The sequence below is a fragment of the Lithobates pipiens genome, unplaced genomic scaffold, assembly GCF_037356315.1.
Source record: "Lithobates pipiens isolate NorthernLeopardFrog02 unplaced genomic scaffold, aLitPip1_a1.2 Scaffold_30, whole genome shotgun sequence".
Classification (NCBI taxonomy): Eukaryota; Metazoa; Chordata; class Amphibia; order Anura; family Ranidae; genus Lithobates; species Lithobates pipiens.
In genome coordinates this window covers 101,764,449-101,787,026 of record NW_027507791.1, presented here as the reverse complement: position 1 = coordinate 101,787,026, position 22,578 = coordinate 101,764,449, and the positions used below count along the sequence as shown (strand labels likewise).

Sequence of the window (22,578 nt, the reverse complement as noted above, 5' to 3'; positions counted from 1 at the left end):
GAGAACTGGTTGAAAGTGTTGTGGACAGATGAGACCAAAATCGAGCTCTTTGGCATTAACTCAACTCCGTGTTTGGAAGAGGAATGCCATCTATGACTTCAGGAAAACCATCCGTCAAATATGGAAGTGGAAACATTATGCTTTGGAGGTGTTTCTCTGCTAAGGGGACAGGGAAACTTCACCGCATCAAAGGAATGATTGACGGGGCCACGTACCGCCAAATCTTGAGAATTTTGAGCGTCTCCTTCCTTCAGCTAGGGCATTGAAAATGGGTCAAGGAGAAATACATTAAGGTTCTGGAGTAGCCTAACCAGTCTCCAGTCTTTAATCCCATAGAAAATATGTGGAGGGAGCTGAAAGTTCGAGTTACCAAACGTCAACCTTAATGATCTGCAAAGAGCAGTGGGACAAAATCCCTCCTGAGATGTGTGCAAACCTGGTGGCCTACTACTACAAGAAAAGTCTGATCTCTAAAGGCCAACAAGGGTTTTACCATCAAGTACCAAGTCATGTTTTGCAAAGTTTACTAATTTTACGCATTAACCACTTGAGCCCCGGGAAATATTTGGCTACTGAGTGACCGGGCCATTCTTTGCAATTTGGCGCTGCGTCGCTTTAACTAACAACTGCGTGCTCGTGCGCCGCTGCACCCAAACAAAATTAACGTCATTTTTTCCCACAAAGAGAGATTTAAAAAGCTAAAAAGCGGACAATGGTTTTTCAAATAATTCTGTGTTATGCGAGTAAAGCCTAGTACAGACGGGCCGAATGTCGGCTTGTTCGATAAAAACTGTCCCACATTCTGCCTGTGTGAATGGCAGCCAGTCCGACATAAGCCGGCCGTCCGGGTGGCTGAGCTGCGTCCCCCTGTCAGAACACAGCAGCTCAGCTGGGGAGATCTTTGTACTAACGTCAGGTTGTTCGTGCAGCGGCTCCGACCGCTGTCAGTTTTTGTTTCCCGCTGGGCTTAGCGAATAAATACAAATGGTGTGTTCTAGGCTTAATCCACTGAACAAAAAGAGCAAGCTAAGAAGATCTTGTCAAGTGATTAAGTCATGAATGCATAGTGAAAGTAATTAACGAAATCTAGTAATATCTTACTTTCTTGTACATTCAGTGGAAGGTTGATAAGACTATCCAGCGTATATATGCCATGATCAGAAGGGGGAGCCGGGAATCCAGGAATGAGGCAGGCAAACATGCAGAGCTGCTCCCAACTACAGTTATTCTGAAGTGCTTGAAGCCACAGGAGAAACAAACGCATTCCCTCAAGGCGGATCTAAGGAGATAAACACTAATCATTTAGCTGGAACTAAATTTGAAACAATAAACACACACACACATATTTTATTTTATATATATATATATATATATATATATATATATATATATATATATATACACCTCATTTGTCAGTTTCTTAAAGTCGACATGTAATAATAATATAATAATGTAACAAAACTTCATAAGTTATAGCAAAGCTGTCATCGGTAAAGAACAATGTAACAACTACAGGCTTACATGCAATGCATTATGGTATTAGTCGGGATATGGCAATGACCTTCAGAAAGGCTGAATTTTCATAGGAAATTTAGGCTTCTAAGGTGTACTGGAGGCTTTGAAAGGAAATTCAAATATGTAATTTCCCCTTACAGCAGCAGTCCCTAACATTTTTTGCACCAGGGACCAGTTTCATGGCAGCCAATTTTTCCAGGGACCAGTAAAGGGGGACTACATTAAAATGTAAAAGGGGCTGGGCTATAAAGGAGACTGCACTGTAATAATTACAGAGCCCCATTTCAGTGCAGTCCCCTTTATTTCACAGTATCCCTTTACATCACAGGCCCCTCTGCACCAATCACAGTGCCCATTTACATCACCACCCCCTCTGCACCAATCACAGTGCCCCTTTACATTACAGCCCCCTCTGCATCAATCACAGTACCTCTTGCAGTCTGCCCCCCCATGTCTTTCTCTCTAATCAAATTGCCCGTTTCACTCTCTGCCTCCCCTGCAGATTCCTACCTTTGGCAGGGCAGAAGCAGGATTCAGACTGTGTTCCCTCTCTCAGCAGGAGCTGCCCAACTTATAATATTAGCAAGCGGGTAATTACCTGCTTGCTAATAGGAAAGACTTCCGCTCTCTATACAGATCTCCTGCTCCTCCCCCTGCCCTGCTAATAAGACAACACTGTAGTTTATATGGGAGAGGAGACACAGACATAGCTGCACATCGGGAGGTGAGAGGTGACCGTGGTCTGTGTCCGGACAATGTTCACCGCTCGCCTCCCGCTGTGTGGTCCAGTCATCAGCAGGCCACGGACTGTTACCGGTCCACAGCCCGGTTGTTGGGGACCTCTGCCTAATAGTATCTGGATGTTTCATATATATTAAGTGACAGCTTAACCTTGAAGTAAATCGTCAGGAAAAAAAATTTTTAATGCTCCAAGCGAACCTTGTGCACTTATCCCCATTAAAATCCAAGTAACAGATGTTAAAAAAGTAAAATATTAATATTCTGTCCTTGCTGGCCCTGAAACCTAAAAAAAAAAAAAAAGAAAAAAAAAGGCAGTTCCTCTAGGGCAGGGGTCGTCAACCACTGGGCCGCGGCCACGGGTGGGCAGCCGCCATGAGACACCTGGGTGGGTGGGTGGCATGAAGCATGAAAAAGTTGGGTGGCCGGCGTGAGACAGCCGAGCGGCTGGCATATGAGAGAAGCAAGCGGGCAAGCAGAAATGACATCAGCTCTCTGCCCCCCGCATCACCGCTCTTCCACCCTCACAGCCGGCTGGTGTTCTGTCAGCCTCAATTTCGGAGGTGTAGCAGAGTGCAGAGAGATGACATTGTGCGTCCGGCCGGCGCAACGGACTTAAGGCTTTCTTTCTTCTACACATTTGTAAGTGCATTTTTACTTATTTATCTTTAGTAATAAAGGGTTTTACACTATTTGGAGTTCTATTATTCCTTTATGGTTCTGATGTCCCCGCTTTTGAGTCCCTTTTTGGACCTATGAGGAAGACGTCCGGGAGCAGTTTTTTCCTAACCCCCATTGGAGTGGTGGAACCAGGAGAACACTGAGGACCCCTCCTTTTGGCTGGAAGTTGCATGTACTCTTATAAGTCTCGTGTGACCCTCTGTAGTGGGGGGTCATGTTTTTCTGGTAAGCAGCAAATTTTATCGCATGTTGGTGGTGGATCGAGCACTTTTTCCTATTGGACCCAGTGGCGGATCCCTTATGATTACTGTGGCTCATTTTTGGAGGACTTTATTCACAGCCCTGTGACAATTAGTTTTTTGTGGTTCATATATACGGACTCATTGTTCAAACACTGGGTGTCTTTGTCCCCTCCCTTTTTTCTATTGTTGTTATAGGTTTATATAATGGAATTTTATATTGAAAAGGAATAAGCTGTATGGTTTGAGTTATTAATGTATTTGTGTTTTGTATTACGCACGTTATAGGTATATACTAATCTATATATGGTTGCCAACATTGGTTCACCATTTATTTCAATTTTTGCACAATTAGTTGTTTGTGTAAGTTAAGCGCGGCTTAGTATTTTTCATTTAGTTTTTTCTGTATTTATGTGACACAGTGAAGCCGCAGCTAAACGCTTATCCTTAAGAGTATCACATAAGAGTTTATATATTTTTATATTTTTTTGCTTCACCTTAGCGCAGTTTTTTCTTCTTTCTTTTCTCCATCTCTCACCACTCCCCGCATCACCTCTCTGGCCTTCATTCGGAACCCACCACTGCAGGCCTCTGTGATAAATGGACCAGTGCTGGCAAGTGATGTGGCAAGTGATATTATGCATCTGGTGGCAGGTAGTGCGGCCAGTGACATTCCACATCTGGTGGCAGGCTATAGTAGCACAGTAGCAAGTGATACGCTCAGGGCTCCCACTGATTCTGCATTATTGTGAGTTGAACCATTCAATTTTTTACTACAATGTAATAGAAATGTGCTTCAATCACCCTGACACCATATCAAGCATGGTGCCGTGACGATTGAAGCGCCAACACCAGCCACTGCCTGCAAAAAATCTTTACCCCCCCCCCCCCCCCCATGACACACACACAGACACACAAACGGTCCTTTGCAAAAAAAATTCTTCCACACAGCTGGTCCCGGTGCCAAAAATGTTGGTAGTGCTGCATACAGACAAGCCACCAGCTATTCAGGGCAAAGCAATAGTTGTGAATGATTGAAGCTGGGGAAATATATATATTATATATACGAATATACAAGCTGACAAGAGCCACATCAGTTGCTATACTAGTTTATCTTGGATAAGTGTAGTAGCTGGTGTGACATGGTCAGCTTGTGTTTTTGTGAATGATGACACTTCTCCAGCTTCAATCATTCATAAACACAAGCTAACACATTTCCACTCCTGCTCTGCCCTGAACAGATAGCGGCAGGTCTGGTTTCAGTGTAAACAAAACAGGAGAGAAACAGAACAGTCAGGATTGCACAGCAGACCGATGTTCCGCCTGGCAGCTTAGGAGAGGGGACACCCACTCTCCTCCTGAGCAGTCAGTCAGAAATTGATTTCCTATTTTCAGCATGGTCAAAAAGCTGGCCCTGCCCTCTGGCCTAGCTAACAGACACCACTAATCAGCAACTCCTGCACAGATTTACAGGGGGACAAGTGCAAGATGCCCAGGATACCCTGGGGGATTACCTATATATTTTTTTCTGGCTATACTTATTTAAAGGGTATCTTTGCCCATACCATAAACAAATAATTGACATTTTAATCATAAGCAGTAAAAGAGTTTTCAAAACAAGCCATCCCTGACCTCTGTAGTTGCTTTTAATATAAAGTTAGTCAACCGCCAGGAGATCTCACTAAAAAATAGTGCCTGGGTTGTAAAGTTTGAAAATTATTTTCTTCACAATGCTTATAGATACAGAGATGAATGGGGGTTTGTTTAAGAGTGGTTTTAATGCTTCTTCAAAATATATAAATACTTTATAGTGCATAATTTGGCCATGGGCTTACTATAAGGCCCCGTTCACACTGATGATTTTATGCAGCGGATTCTTGCCGACAGAATTACAGGTGGTTCCAGACAACAATCTTCACATGTATCCGCACATTCAGGGGTTACGTACTGCTAGGAACAGATGACCGGCCCTGGACACAGATTGTAATATAGTGCGTATTACCAGTCATTAGATGTAGTGGCTACACTGGTCTTTTTATGGGGTTTGTTTTCTAGATTTTCACATGGTAATCCTGCAACCACCACATTTCCTGTCTCTGGGTGGTTATATTCACTCCTGCTACCAAGGCTGGACTTCATTTTGTGTACCTCCTTCATGACAATATTCATGATCACCAGTTGACTTCTGCCTACTAGTACATCCCAGTACCACCAGCTGGCTCTCCCCCCTGGGGCTATACACAAATAGTATGTGCTTTTTAATGAGACTTCCCATGCATATACAGTGGATATAAAAAGTCTACACACCCCCTGTTATAAAATGGCAGGTTTCTATGATGTAAGAAAAAAAAAAAAAACAGACAAACATAATTTCAGAACTTTTTCCACCTATAACGTGACGTACAATTAGTACAACTAACTGAAATCTTTTAAGCTGAGGGAAGTAAAAATAAAACAAATAAAGTAAATATGGTTGCATAAGTGTGCACACCCTTAACCACTTAAGGACCGAGCCTCTGAGGCTCGGTTCACACAGGGGGCGATGCGAGGCGACACGACTTGCCGCGCCGCGACCTGCCGCGACCTCAGCGGCGACTTGCAAATGACTTCTGTATAGAAGTCAATGCAAGTCGCCCGAGGTCGCCCAAAAGTAGTACAGGAACCTTTTTTCTAAGTCGGAGCGACTCGAGTCGCTCCTCTTAGAACGGTTCCGTAGTACAGAACGGGGGCGACTGGTCAGGTCGCGGCACGGCAAGTCGTGTCGCCTCGTGTCGCCCCCTGTGTGAACGGAGCCTGAGATTTGTTGTTTACAAGTTAAAAACAGTTGTTTTTGCTAGAAAATTACTTCGAACCCCCAAACCTTATACATTTTTTTCTAACACCCTAGAGAATAAAATGGCGGTCATTTCAATACTTTGTCACACCGTATTTGAGCGGCAGTCTTACAAGCGCACTTTTTAGGAAAAAAAATACACTTTTTTTGAATAAAAAAAAAATAAGACAACAGTAATGTTATCCCAATTTTTTTTATATTGTGAATGATAATGTTACGTCGAGTAAATTGATAGCCAACATGTCACGCTTCAAAATTGTGCTCGCTCGTGGAATGGCGACAAACTTTCCCCTTAAAAATCTCCATCGCGACATTGAAAAAATTCCACAGGTTGCATGTTTTGAGTTACAGAGGAGTTAGTACTAGAATTATTGCTCTCGCTCTACCGATCGCTGCGATACTTCACATAGGTGGTTCGAACACCGTTTTCATATGCCAGCGCTACTCACGTATGCGTTCGCTTCTGCACGCAAACTAATTTTACTTTTTTTTTTTTATATAAACTGTAAAAATAAAAGTCACTTTTATTCCTATTACAAGGAATGTAAACATCCCTTAGAATAGAAAAAATAATGACAGGACCTCTTAAATATGAGATCTGGAGTCAAAAAGACCTCAGATTTCATATTTAGACTAAAATGCAATAGAAAAAAAATAATAATTGTCCTTTAAATTTTATTTATTTTTTTAAATGGCCCTTTAAGAGCTGCGAAGTGACATTTTGATGTCGTTTCTGCCCAGCAATTGTATGGAGATGGGTAGGGGCCCATCTTCCCCTCACTCGTCTCCATACTGAGCCAGCAAGAGGACACAATCGCCTCTGCCGTCAGCTCCAGAGGGCACCGGATCGCGACAGGAGAGGGGGCCCTCTCCCGCCACCGATAAAAGTGATCTTGCGGCGAATCCGCCGCAGAGAACACTTATTTTGTAGTGGACCGCCTCCTGAAAAGGAGGATACCAGGGTTATGGCAGCTAGCTGCTGCCATAACAACAGTATCCTACTTCAAACAGCCGCTGTAAAATTGCAGCGTGCGGTACGTAAGTAATTAAACTAATATTTTGATGAAGCACCTATTCATTTTATTACAGCACTCGGTCTTTTTGGGTATGAGTCTATCAGCATGGCACATCTTGACATGGCAATATTTGCCCACACTTCTTTGCAAAAGCACTCCAAATCTGTCAGATTGCGAGGGCATCTCCTGCGCACTCTTCAGATCACTCCACAGATTTCCAATCGGATTCAGGTCTGGACTCCGGCTGAGCCATTCAAAAATTGTAATCTTCTGGTGAAGCCATTCCTTTCTTGATTTGGATGTATGCTTTGGGTCGTTTGTTGTGCTGGAAGATAAAGTTCCTCTTCATGTTCAGCTTTCTAGCAGAAGCCTGAAGGTTTTGTTCCAATATTGACTGGTTTTTGGAACGGTTCGTAATTCCCTCTACCTTGACTAAGGCCCCTGTTCCAGCTGAACAAAAACAGCCCCAAAGCATGATGCTGCCACCACCATGCTTCACGGTGGGTATGGTGTTCTTTTGGCGAGGTGCAGTGTTGTTTTTGAGACAAACATATCTTATGGAATTATGGCCACAAAGTTCAACCATGGTTTCATCAGACCATAACACATTTTCCCACATGCTTTTGGGAGACTTCAGATGTGTTTTTGCAAAATTTAGCTTGGATGTTTCTCTCCTGTCTTAACGGTGTTCATTGTGTCTTCACTGTGTTCCATGGTTTATCTAATGCCTTGGAAATTCTTTTGTACCCTTCTCCTGATTGATACCTTTTAACAATAAGATCTCTTTGATGCTTTGGAAGCGCTCATGCGGACCATGGCTGTAGGATGCGACTAAGAAAATGTCAGGAAAGACCTACCAGAACAGCTGAAATTTATTTGGGGTTAATCAGAGGCACTTTAAATGATGGCAGGTGTGTACTGACTCATATTTAACCACTTGCCTACCGGCAGTTTTACTGCTGCAGAATGGCACGTTTTGTTACGTCGCTTCGCCCTGTGGCCACTAGGGCGCCCTCTGCTCGCCCATGGAGCTGATACGAGTGGCCGGCAGTTGCAATCACAGCCAGGCTCCTTTAATTGCTCGTGGCACCCCGAGAACCGGGATTTGTGTGTGTAAACACACAGTTTCCGGTTCTCTGAGGGAGGAAGAGACTGATCGTCTGTTCATACAGGAGTATGAACAGCGATCAGTCATCTTCCCTACACAGTCCCCTCCCCCCTTCAGTTAGAACACACACTAGGAAACACAATTAACCCCTTGATTGCCCCCTAGTGTTAACCCCTTCCCTGCCAGTGACATTTTTACAGTAATCAGTGCATTTTTATAGCACTGATCGCTATATACATGACAATGGTCCCAAAAATGTGTCAAAAGTGTCCTGTGTGTCCACCATAATGTCGCAGTCCCAATAAAAACAGCAGATCGCCGCCATTACTAGAAAGAAAAAAAAAAAAAAGAATAATAAAAATGCCATAAAACTATCCCCTATTTTGTAGTCGCTATCACTTTTGCACAAATATACGCTTATGGCAATTTTTTTTTTTACCAAAAATATGTAGAACACATATCGGCCTAAACTGAGGGAAAAATATTTTTTTTAGATATATTTTTGGGGGATATCTATTATAGTAAAAAATATTGCTTTTTTTTTTCCAAAATTGTCACTTTTTTTTTTGTTTATAGCGCAAAAAATAAAAACCGCTGATGTGATCAAATAATACCACCAAAAGCTGTGAAAAAAAAAGGACATCAATTTCGTTTGGTTGCAACGTCGCAAGACCATGCAATTTTCAGTTAAAGCGATGCAGTGCCAAATCGCAAAAAGTGATCTGGTCAGGAAAGGGGGGGGGGGGGGATCATCCAGGGCCAAAGCTGTTAACATGAGTTTGAATGCGAGTGCTTAATTCTGAACACAGCTACATCCCCAGTTATAAGAGGGTGTGCACCCCCCCCCCCCCCCCAAAAAGATTTCAGCTTGTTTTTCAATTGAGTTGTACAGTTTATAGGTCACATTAAAAAGGTGGAAAAAGTTGTGAATTTATCTTTGTCTCATTTTTTTTACATCAGAGAAACCTGCCATTTTAACAAGGGTGTGTAGACTTTTTATATCCACTGTATCGCCAAATAAGCGACAATTTTGCCTGACATCGTGTCTGTGTATTGGTAAATGGCTGTCATGTTTCTTGTCAGTTGTCTGGTAGCCACACCTTACGTACTTATTGTAGTACAGATGTGGTAGCCATTATTATTGTGAAGCTACAGCAACAATTTCTGGTTACTAAACTTGTTTTCATCTTGTTGATACCAATAAATTCTATTTTAACCCCTTGTTTTTCTGGTACTCTATACCGGGCTTTTCTTGCACAATGTTTTGGCAACATCTGATGTGGTGAGTGATCTATGAGTTATAACTACATTATAGTGCGCAAACATTCTGGTAAACCCATCCTGTTTTTTTAAGTTTTGATGGACAAACATGTCTGCCTTTTTTCATCTTCATTGCATGGTGGTATGATGCGACTAGTAGTTTATACATTTATACATATAATAGGTATTTTCTGTACTCGCAATAAATACGAATTGCCTAAAAAAAAAAAAAAAAAAAAAAAATAAAAAAAAGGAATGCAACCACTACATATAAAAAAAAATGATACGTTGCATTATATATTTTTTGGTATTAAGGCTTAGATATGCTTCATATGGACTACACGTGACAATGATCACCATTTGGATGATACTTTAGGAGGTGCCCAACCATAATTTTTTCCTTTTCCAGATTAAAGTCAAAGCTGTTGCAAGCTTCGGTGCTGCATTAACCAATATGTGCAAATACCATACATGCAAATGCAGCCAAGTAAAGAGAATTCAGACCTGACAATTTGCACTACAAGTGTGCAGAATGTATTTTCACCAGGTTATCTATTTACCAGGTCTGTTAACAATTACTTATTTATGAGTGTTTCGCTTGGAACAACTAAATAAGACTTCATGTATAAAGTGTGGATGAGAAGCAGTTTCCCTACCAGTAACCAATCAGCATCTCCAAAAAAGTTCAAATCTGCCCTAGAAGCTGGAAAGATAGAAGCGTATTGGTTGCCAAGAGGAAAACTGAGTCAAATCTACAAGTAGGAAGTTCTGATGTGCAAACTGACCACGCCATACAGATCTGCTTCTCTGCTTGGCGTAGTCTGACCGAACATGGTGCGGTAAACGCAAACAAACATGACTTCACCATGTTCTGTTGTGAACTGGCCCTTAAGTTTAGTACACAGGCTGAATGACGGCCGGTTCAATAGAAACCAGCAGACATTTGGCCAGTGTGTGTGGCCGGAGTGTTCTGGGGGGGGGGGGGGGTCTGTCAGAACACAATAGCTCAACTAACATTGGATTTGTTAGTACAACGGCTCCAACCCGAGCTGTCAGTTTTTTTGCCGTTTCTTCAGAGAGCATATGCCGGTGATGTCACTGGTTGCATCTACAGTAAATATCTACTAAACAGTGCATGTTTAGGAGATATTTACAGTACCTATAGGTAAGCCTTTATTAAAGGCTTACCTACAGTTATGCTCATAAGTTTACATACCCAGGCAGAATTTGCGATTTTTTGGCCATTTTTCAGAGAAAATGAATGAAACTTTTTTTCATTCATGTTTATTGTTTGGCTGAACCCATTTATTATCAACTGTATTTACTCTTTTTAAATCATAACAGTAACGACTCAAATGACCCTGATCAAAAGTTTACATACCCCAGTTCTTAATACTGTGCATTACCCCCTTTAACATCAATGACAGCTTGAAGTCTTTTGTAGTATTTGCGGATGAGGCTCTTCATCTTCTCAGATGATAAAGCTGCTCATTCCTCTTGGCAAAAACCCTTCAGTTCCTGTAAATTCTTGGGCTGTCTTGTATGAACTACACGTCTTGAGATCTCCCCAGAGTGGCTCAATGATATTGAGGTCAGGAGACTGATGGCCACTCCAGAACCTTCACTTTATTCTGCTGTAGCCAATGATAGGTGGACTTGGCCTTGTGCTTTGGATCATTGTCATGTTGAAATATCCAAGTACGTCCCATGCACAGCTTCCTGGCTGATGACTGCAAATGTTCCTCCAGTATTTTTTGATAACATACTGCATTCATCTTGCCATCAATTTTGACCAAATTTCCTGTGCCTTTGAAGCTCACACATCCCCAAAACATCTGCGATCCACCTCCGTGTTTCACAGTAGGAATGGTGCACCTTTCACCATAGGCCTTGTTGAGTCTTCTCCAAATGGTTGTGGCCAATAAGCTCAATTTTGGTTTCATTACTCCAAAAGACTTTGTGGCAGAAGGTTTGAGGCTTGTCTCTGTGCCGTTTGTCGTATTGTAAGGGGGATACTTTGTGGCATTTGTGTAGTAATGGCTTTCTTCTGGCGATTCAACCATGCAGCCCATCTTTCTTCAAGTGCCTCCTTATTCTGCATCTTGAAACAGCCACACCACATCACACCTGTATTTCACCTGAAGGTATTTGTGGGTTTTTCTTTGCATCCCGAACAATTTTCCTGGCAGATGTGGCTGAAATTTTAGTTTGCCTATCTGACCGTGGTTTGGTTTCAACAGAAATCCTAATTTTCTACTTCTTGATTAAAGTTTGAACACTGCTGATTGGCATTCTCAATTCCTTGGATATATTTGTATATCCCTTTCCTGTTTTATACAGTTCAAATAACTACCTTTTCCCCGCAGATCCTTTGACAATTCTTTTGCTTTTCCCATGGCTCCGAATCCAGAAATGTCACCAGGGTATGTAAACTTTTGATCAGGGTAATTTGGGTAGTTTCTGTTGTGATTATGATTTTAAAAAAAAGAGTAAACACAGTTGATTAATAATTAATGGCTTCAGCCAACCATGAGTGAAAGAAAAGTTTTTGTGTTATTCATATTCTCTGAAAAATGGCCAAGAAATCAAAAATTTGGTCAGGGTATGTAAACTTATGAGCACAACTGTATAGGTAAAATTCAATCCCTAAAATGGAGAACAGGGACACACCGGACCACTGCTGTGAGCTGCATCTGCACTAAGTCTGAATCCAGCCTTAAAAAAAAAAAAAAAAAGGAATCTAACTGACCCACAATGAGGAAAGTCTCCACTTTTACATGTATGCACTTATTTACACTACGTACCAGGAGAGCTGGGTGTTAGAAATCTTGTGAGAATGGGTTCCAGCACAGTGCAGGAGCACATTCTGGTGGGATTTTAAATACCAACATTTCGCAGTATGTAGTGTTCAGAAACAGTGATGTCACCAACACCCCCCCGAGAGTATTACAAGCCGAGTTCAGAGGTAGTTTCTTTTTCTTAAAACGCTGCATTTGCATTGCTTTTTTGTTTTTTTAAATCAAAACTGTCAATGTACATAAAATAGATCTGCACCCACAAACGGCTCCACCAAGCTCTGTTCTACTTTACTGACCTTTAAGGAGTTTCCGGTGTGAAGCAATTTTTTTAGGATCAGACCTAAAAGATAGAAGTACATGTAAACATTATAAAGTAAACAACTAAAAACAAGGTGATTTAAACAAAACCAAAAAACTGCATTTAAAACATTTGGAGATCAAGCCATACACAATTTTTTTTTTCGTTTTGTGTGGTTGCTATGTAGCAAATTCATGCTATCTTCTTAAATCACTTGGGGACTCCATTGTGGGGGGTGCCCCTTCCTCAACTCCCAACTTGGTCCAACTATTGTAGGCACTGCAAAGTCAATGATGGCGACCCAGTTAATGGGTTGACTCTCTATAGTGCACAGTAAACAAATAACCATTGTAAGAAAGTGACGCCTTTGTTATAGCCCAGTTTTAAGCATTTTTGTCCTTTAACCTCTTGCCAACTGAGCACTTTTACCCCCTTCGTGACCAGGCCAGCTTTCAGTGCTGTCGCAATTTGAATGACAATTGTGCTGTCATGCAACACTGTACCCAAACAAAACAAATTTCAAACAAATAGAGCTCTCTTTAGGTGGTATTTAATCATCACTGGGTTTTATTTTTTGCTAAATAAATAAAATATAAAGTTTTCATAGTTTGTCATTACATTTTGGAAACGGGTAATGTTTGGCCTTCACTGATGTGCGCTGATGAGGCGGCACCGATTGGCAGCACTGGTGGCCACTGATTGGACTGTACTGATTATCAGTGTGCATGTCCCTTTTAGAGAAGCCAGCTATCAGCTCTCTTAATAATAATAATACATTTTATTTATAATGCACTTTCCATCAAAAGACCTCAAAGTGCTACATAATTACAATAAAAACAAACAAACCGCTTAATTTACAAAACATTTTACTCTTCTCCTCTCCTCATGCTGTCAGCATGAGGAAAGGAGTGCCGATAACCGGCTTGTATTTACACCCGTGATCGGCTGCAATTGGACACAGCTGATCATGTGGTAAAGAGCTGCTGATTGGCTCTTTACCTCAATCTGTGATCAGCAGTGTCCTATCTGCCTCTCAGAACTAGCTGTCTGTGCTGTAGCTGTCATTCCGCTATAGCGCGGTCGGCAAGTGGTTAAAGTACAGTTGGGAACATATTTTATGTTGTTTTATGCTATAGTAGAAGCTGTTTGACTAGCTGTCACTGATAGTCAGATGATCAGGAGATACGCTCATTGGCTCCTGGTCATTACTGTTACTGTCCAATAAACACAAGTCACTACTACAGATTTAGAACCTCCACCCTAAAGAAAAAAAGGATCAATGAACTTAAAGCAGAACTTTACTCTCCCAATCAAAATTGATTATCCTCATGCTGTCAACATCACAATCCAGCCAACAGATTTCAATATGTCACTTTCTGACAAATTTAATAAAAAGTTTGCACAAAAAAAAAACAACACACACCAAAATTTGTGTTCCAATTGCTGGTGTGAACAAGCCCTTCTGGGCTTAAAAAAGCCTTTTATTCCATAGGATAAAAGCAGAGCAGATATAGATATACACACACACACACTGTATTTTTTGGCGTATAACACTCACTTTTTCAGCATGAAAATCAGGTGCAAATAGTGTGTGCGTGTTATATGCCAATACTTACATTTTATCTGCCTCGGAGGGAACATGGAGGGAGGCGGGACAAGCGCCACCAGATTACATACAGCGAGAATCTCCTGTTTATTTGGCAGCCTCTGTAATAGGAAGTCAATAGATGGCAATGGCGAGGCTCCATTGATGTGGACTAATAAGGCTGCATTGATGGCACTTGTGAGGCTGCTGATGGGCACTGACCCTTATTTTGCTTCAAAGTTACTTAATTAAAATGTACGTTTTTTTCCTCAAACTTCCGTCTTAAAATGAATGTGTGTGTTATACGCTTGTGCATGTTATATGCCGATAAATACTGTATATATTATATTGCACCAGTATACTGTGCCAAAGATTCATAGCTCAGTTACGGCCATTTCACACTGATCTTTACAGTCATATATAAACACAGCTGTGCTTCCCTAATACATATTCAGAAAATACATATAAATAAAACCTGTAGGTTTAGAAATATAAATCTCCTCTGTATTTTTGTTCAGAGATATAAATCACTAAAATCTCTCCAAAGATGAACGGAAAAAGTTCCAACACTTCATAGTAGCGTGCTGGCATGATGATATTCTGCCTCATCAACCAATAGAAATGTGTAGGAAAGAGGAGTAGGGGGCAGGCAAGCTCCATCACTACCAGGAAGTAGCAAAGCTCTGCCCAATCAGAACCGCCCAGCATTTGGGGACAGAGAGGGCAACAAAAGCTGCGGCTGGCATGTCCAGTGCCCTTTAGGAAATGCACTTTATGCCTGTAAGCAAGTTTCTTTTCCCCCCTCCCCCCCCTTTTTCTAAGTGACAGAGACTCTAATAACTACATGTGTCCCTTTTCTGGCTGTGCAGTATAGAAAATGTGTGCAAACTACAAGATTAGCCGTATTTAATAACAACCTCTTTTGGCACAGAACACAGTAATAATGTCAACTGTGTATTTAGCCATCTACCTTGAGTTTACTTATTACCAGGTACTTACATTGGTAATTTAAGCAGCACTTAACATAATGCACATATCAGTGCCTGCCCTCAAGGAGCTTACAGTGTGTCAATGGATATCTCCCCCCTTCCCCTCCAAACACAAATACCCTGGTGCATGCAGCCTGTATGTGGATATAAAAACATGACTTGAAGCGGAGCTCCAGGCTTCTTCAGAAAAATTAAAAGTTAGTAGCTAGAAAATACTGCAGCTGCTGACTTTTAATACTAAGACACTTACCTGTCCAGGGATCCAGTGGTGTCTTCACCCCAGGCAATTTTCTCAATCGCCTCTCGGTGTGGTCGCTGCCATTTGTGAATGGCCAGGCGGCAGGGAAAATATGCAGGGGGCCGAACTTCCAGGTGACCTTGTCACGGCAATATTAGCTGGCAATGGGAGCGAGTACCTGTCAAAACCAGGTACCCGCTCCCCTCTGAAAGGTGCCAAACGTGCGGGGGTGGGGGCAGGCAGCAAACAAGCGGAGCTTCCTCTTTTTGGTGGAGTTCCACTTTCAATCCAAAATCAATAAATATACAAATAATACGAAGTAAAGAACAACCACCTCATAAAAGCAAAAAAGGAAAAACAAATGTTGGAGGTCTCGGTCAGAGCCACTCAGATCTCCTGCAGTGGTCTTTGGCACCCTCCATTTTATATTGGTGACCACTAAACCCTTGAGACAATTTCTAGATGTCAGAAGGAAATTATAGGTGCTCACCTCACACTTTTCCTACATCAGGTTTAAACCAGCGTCTGTGTTCCCAGACTGCAGCTCAGCCTATGTACTAAAAACATTGCTGTGACTGAACTATACATCTTTGCTATATACAATATATAATACGTCCATGTACTGTCTGATATATTTGTCATCTAAGCCAATGGCTGCCGCTTATACCTTATAAAATGTAAAGAACACCCACGCTTCAAAAATGTAGACCTCAACCAAACAATGCATATCCAGTGGCAGCTCACAACATGTACCCCAGTACATGGATGCCACTAAATCTCAAAAGGAAAAAAAAAAAGAGCTCCCTTACCACTTGAAATTCAACACAAGCACAGGTCACTCCCACACTACACATAGCGATTTGCCATTGTGACATGTTTCAGGAGCATATCCCTCTTTCTCAAGTCTTAAGCAGGCTGCTTTCTTGAGACATTCGGTTTGTGACAAAATGCGTAGAGGTGGGACTTCTGGTTTTCCATTTCGGTGGAATGCATGCTGGCTCCAGGACTGAAAGGAGCAGCAGCATCTCCCTGAAACTAAGTGTGCTGGAAGGGCACCTATTATTGATAAATTTTGAACATGGTAATGGACATTCCCGTGGCTGTTTGCCCCTGTGCCTCTTGGGGGGTGACCTTTTCTGGAGGAGAATTTTTCATCATTAGTTGCTGACAGACCTTCTTACTAATAAGCAAGCGGTCAATGAAATTTGGCAAGTATGCTTTTTATTTTTTAAGAGGCACATTCAGTCTTGGGCATTTCAAGGTGGTGAAGATTGGGCATTCAAAGGGCACTTGGTCAACCAGGCAGGACTTCTTTTATTTTGCCACATATATATTTTTTACTGACTTTTGGCACAATAGATTAGTTTTATTTAATGGCTTGGTTCATGTTTTATCCACATTAATAAATTGTAACTTCACTTTTGCTGAGAAAAAAAAATCCCCTCTGGGTGAATGTACATTGCATAGATTTTTTAACAAACTTGGTTGCAAATTCCTACCTTTTGCAATTCTGAAGAAATTAATCTGTGTGGGAGTGGTTTATAATGAGTCAGTTGCTGCACCTGCAGGGCTCTAATGAGAAAAATGACAGGGTCTGCATTTTAAATGTGATTTCTCTTTGGGAGCATCTCACCAAATTTTTGGATGCCAAAAATCTCACTTGCATCTTAGTGCAGACTTGTGGGAACATTTGTATTTTTGTTTTCATTTGCTTTTTCCACAAAAGTGTTGTTACCCTTTAAGAATGTGTGTGCTATTTGCACAGATTTTTGGGGGATTTTTATATTCACATTGCACCATATCAAATGTTGTACTTTAGGATTTCATGTTTAGTAAATGTGTATAACAATATATAATATTTATAGGCCACTTTATACGCATTTGTATTGAAGTTCAGTAGGTAGTGCAGTTCTTCTTTCTTTAGTATTTATTGCCTATACCTGCTTAGAACATCAATGCTAATACCTCCACAGAGTAGTTAAAAACATGAGTATAATACATAGGAATTTCCCCAAGTTTAAGAACTGTAAAAAAACATGTGAACCACAAAAATACACCTGTTTTATTAGATAACACAGCAACATTGCTGCCCTGCTCAGTTCTCTTTTGCTGGGCTACAGAACACCCCCTCCAACTACTCATCTCTATATTGTAAGCTCTGTCATGCAGGGCCCTCCTAACTCTTGTATGTAAATGGGTATTCCCGCGCTAATATGTGATAAAGACCCTAATGGAGGTGCAGCAGTCACCGTAAGGGTCAAACACTACCCAAAGAGTAAAATATATTAAAAAAATAAAAAATAAAATATAAAATCGATATATGGTGATGCGCTCCTCAAAAGTGTAAACAAAATCCCACTAAATATAATAAACTGATAAATTCTGTGAAATAGAGTGCAAATGTGCCAAAATGGTAAGTGTGCAAACATATGAATCCTTAGAAGATCACTACGTACTAGACATATCCACACTTATATATACACACAATAAAAAATAGTGCAAAAAACAAGTTGCAGATGACAGACCAATATACAATAAAAATGGTAAAATATACTTGATTACTAAAGTAAAGTGCAACCAGAGCATATGGTAAACAATTCCTAAATCAATATACAGAGCAAATGTGCAAATTAGGTGCTGTTTAACATTAGAAAGTGATGTAGTGACGTCAGTAAAGTGAAATCTTCAAAGTGACTTGAGTGAATGAACTCTTCGATGTGTATTACACCTGTAGGTGTACTTACCTTCTTACCTTACTGTTGTAAGGTAATCAGCGGGGTAATCCTGGGAATGGGTCAGGTGATATAGCTCCACTCAGGTGAACCAGTAGGGACATATATATAAAAGATCAGGAAGGAAGGGACCTCTATAGTGTATATAGTGTAGTAGGTTCAATGTAGTTTATTGCATTCATAATAAAAACATATAGGTACTAAAACGTATATGGATAAAAGCATGCACATAGTAAACGAGTGCCGGACTCGCAACCTGATGTCACTTCCGGGTTTCGTATATCCAACGCGTGTCGTCACTAATCACGTTACCTTATCCCTGATGACGACACGCGTTGTATATACGGAACCCAGAGGTGACATCAGGTTGCGAGTTCGGCACTCGTTTACTATGTGCATGCTTTTATCCTTTTAAATGTGAGTACCCATATGTTTTTATGAATGTAATAAACTACATTGAACCTACTACACTATAGAGGTCCCTTCTTTCCCCCTAACGCTTGCATTCTATGTTAATTCTCTCTCTTTATTTCAACCCATTGGCGCTACATAAATCCTGTACAACAACAACATAATGGAAAGGTGTTCTGTAGTCTAGCAAGGTAGGCATGAAAACACTAATTGGGATTTCAGTGCAGCAGAGTTATCAGTCTAAACAGGAAGTCATGAGCTCCCTGGATTTCTGAAGGAGATGTGCAAGTACTTTTCTGTACTTGCAACATTTTTAAAAGAGACAAAACACAGGAAAATGTTCAAGTATTGCAGTGATGCACTGAATCTTTGTTGGTTTTTTTTCTTGCTCAGGCATAATATTTAACTGGCTGGTATTTGCAAGTGAAGGGATAGACAGCAGCTAATATCGCCCCTAATAACCGAGTTCTGGACCAGTTAAAAAAAAATTTCTCTTCACTTTATTATCCAGGGGCTGAGATCAGCAATAGGCATAAACTTTGCTTTATTAGCAACAGTACATAAAATGCATTAGGCTTCCATACTGCATATGTTGGGAACAATCTAAAATTCTCATTTGCTGCCTGTTTCAAGTATAAGTCTTCCATTATGATTTGTTTTTTCTAGGGTTACTACAGATTATTCTGAAATTACTGAAGAACCCAGTGGCAGCTGAAGTGACACATTCTATGCCATACATGTTTTTTTATACCAATGGCACTGCCACAGACTGCGGGACTGATGTGGGGGAAAGGCAAACTTTGGGATGGTTATACAGCATGTTACTCTAGCATATGAAACACAGCTAAAATGCTTTGCTAGAATTTTTTAACTGCACACACAGATCTTCTTCATGAAGATGCAGCTGCACTGATAAGGATCATGAATAGATTATATCTGCTTATTTGCAAAAAAATAACCATGCAACTTCAGAAGAAATTTCACAAACAGATGGGAAGGGGGGGCATAAAACTTTTAACCCAAAAGTGTCATATTAAAACAGGATGTTTTAATTTTATTTAATTTTATTTGTTGCAGTTTTTATTTTTTGCGATATAAACAAAAAAAGACAGACAATTTAAAAAAAAATATATATATATATATATATATATATATATATATTTATTATATATATAAAATTACTTTCTGCTATAATACATATCCCCAAAAAAATGATATATATATATCTATCTATCTATCTATATCTATATCTATCTATCTATCTATATAAAACGAATGTCTTCATTAGTTTAGCGTATTCTACATATTTTTGGTAAAAAAACAAAAAAAAACAATAAGCGTATACTGATTGGTTTTCGCAAAAGTTATAGCGTCTACAACATAGGTAATAGATTTAAGACATAATTTTTTTTACTAACAATGGCGGCGATCTGCGATTTTTAGGGGGACTGCCACATTGCGGCAGACAGATCGAACACCTAACTGACATATTTGGGAACCAGTGACATGGATACTGTGATCAGTGCTAAAAATATGCACTGACATTGTACTAATGGCACTGGCAGGGAAGGGGCAATCAAGGGGTTAAATGTGTTCCCAGTTTGTGATTACTAACCATATGGAGGACTGTGTGACTGGGGAGAAACAGAGATCGGTCTTCCTGCTTAGCAAGTAGTTAAAACACACTGTGGGCAGTGGACATTATATGCGTCACCCAAGTTTCTCACCTATGTATGGTGAGGGGCTCCAGAGAAAATGACTGACACAGATTTAAAAAAATGAATAAAAAATATATTTATTTTTTTATGTATTTATTTTTTTTTGTTTTTTTACGATGGGTCCTGGAGTCTGCAGGCTTCCTGAGTTTTGGTGGATAAAAGGATAAAATTACTAAAGGCTGGTACACATTATAAGAAAATCAGGCGAACATTTTCATCCGAGGAACGATTGTATGTTTTTTCTTATAGTGTGTACCAACTTTGGGCAGCTGCTTTCGACCTTCCAAGTGAAAATTTTTGAAGGGAAAATATCCCAAAATTTTTTTTAACGGAAACAGAACAAACCATTTTCGTTTAATGTATACAATTTTCCTTCGAGAAAGATCAGAAAAGAAAAAAGACTTTGCATGATCAGAAACAATAAACAGCAAAAAAAAAAAATAGCTTTTGTCGTACAACAATTTCCATACAACATTTACTTCTGTGCTATGAAACAACAAGGAAAATTGGACATCTTATTAAAATCACCTTATTTTCTTATAGTGTGTACCCCGCATAAGTCCACATCTTGCCTCATATCCAGAGCTCATTTGCTGCCTTGTTGAATAAAAGTGCAGGAAAAATCTGCGTGGACTGTACCTGGGTGTCCAAGTCTAATGCACGCTTTATTGCTGCCAATACCAGCTGGGTATGTGTGTGAATGCATATTACATTCTAGAAGTAGTATGAGTATAGAAGTATGCAAAAATCAGTAATCACTAGGTGACACCAAGACTTGCTGTACAACCTACGGTAGTTATTTAGACCAGAGGTGCTAATAAGAAGTAAGACTACTCCCCCCCCAGAATTGTAGTTTTTTGGAAAGGCACTGGGTGACAGAACACACTTTTCAATCCTTCCCCTCTTCTAAAGGTTTTCTAGGTCACAGAAGTATATTTACTTGTGCTCTCCTGTGAACCAGCATTAGTGGACAGTGGGCTAAAGCCTGCTGATGTCAACATGTCACTCCGGGCTCTGGAAGAATTTGGATAGTAATGTCTGCATTCACAAGATACCCAATAGGCAGCTGGCTCAGGCTCTCAGCTTGCTGCTGAGAACCTGAGCCAGTTGTTACCATGCTCTGTCCAGCCCAGCCCTCCAGTGAACGCTGGAGGAGCAGCAGAGAGCGATGGACAGGCACCACCCTCTGCTCATAGCCCACCAAGAATTGAATGATCAGCGGCCATGTAATCGCTCACTACTCAGGCTTAGAGCTGGTGGTGGACAGCTGTAGCATCAAACAGATGCTGCAGAATAGGGGTGAGTATTTATGTGTATGTTCTTTTGAATACCCACACTTCTGCTTTAACTGCTTTTATGTTAGAAGAAAAGAGGTTTAACCTTAAACTAAGTAGAGGGTTCTTTACTGTAAGAGCAGCAAGGATGTGGAATCCCCTTCTACGGGCGGTGGTCTCAGCAGAGAGCATTGATCATTTTTAAGAAACTATTAGATAAGCCCCTGAACGACTACAACATACCGGGATATACAATGTAATACGGACATATAATCACACACATAGGTTGGACTTGATGAACTTGTGTTTTTTTTCACCTATTATGTAACTATGACTGAGGATGTATAGGTTATGTAGTGGAAACACCACACTTACTTATGCTGTGATATTGCCATCGTTGGTGAATTTTCTCAGGAAGAAGTTGCAAAATTTTCTAGGAAGAAAAAAAAAAAAAAAAAAAAAAAAAACTTGTTACAGACTTTTTTTCACATGGCACATTAGCAGAAATAAAGCCAGCGACTTGGAACAAACTTCCTTGGTAACTACACGCTGCCAGATGAGTTAACAAAGTCCCCAGTAATTAGGCCTGAGTATAACTGGCAGCCATACTGGGACAAAGAATGCCCTAATTCTGCTGGTAACCTATCCTAGGGACCGGCTCCAATGTTACCGAGCAACACTACAAAATGAGAAAATGTGATTATAGAAGCAGATAGAAATGTAAACATAGCAGAGCTTCAAAGGAAATTTCAATTTTCCCCCAGGGTATAAATGAAACTTACCTCAAATATAAATAGGATGGCATCAAGTTCTTCCCGCTGAGACTTGTGGCCTGCAAATAAAAAAGTGAGTTACTCTTTAATTTCTAAGTGATAAACATCTTTAATGAGAACATGCATGCACAGTATCTTAAAGCTGAAGTTTATTTTTTTATTTTTTTGGAATGCATCACTTTACACAGTAGTTACATTTACTGGTTTGTATCCCGTTACCTGCTTCTTGTAAAAGTCTTCCCCTCAGGGTCTCATTCACAGCTGCTGGATTCTGTACTGATGGGCACTATGAAGGTTAACACCTACCACTGGCACTAAGAAAACGCCACTCTTCCGCCCTTGCCACCATACACATTGCTCACATTACTAATC

The 22,578-nt window shown here is 40.5% G+C and overlaps 1 protein-coding gene across 10 annotated transcripts in view; it reads right to left on the bottom strand.

The window, feature by feature from the left end:
- Positions 1–22,578, bottom strand: part of RALGAPA1 (Ral GTPase activating protein catalytic subunit alpha 1) — a 368,491-nt gene that overhangs the window by 276,666 nt on the left and 69,247 nt on the right. For 9 of the 10 annotated variants that reach the window (XM_077464690.1, XM_077464691.1, XM_077464695.1 and 6 more), the window contains exons 3-6: positions 22,216–22,265; positions 21,809–21,866; positions 12,485–12,528; positions 1,102–1,279 (exon numbers count right to left, since the gene is read on the bottom strand). In XM_077464690.1, the coding sequence (XP_077320816.1) occupies positions 1,102–1,279; positions 12,485–12,528; positions 21,809–21,866; positions 22,216–22,265 (330 nt within the window). Of the gene's footprint in view, positions 1–1,101; positions 1,280–12,484; positions 12,529–21,808; positions 21,867–22,215; positions 22,266–22,425; positions 22,520–22,578 lie in introns of those variants that run through there. The other variant, XM_077464694.1, reaches the window with a different exon arrangement.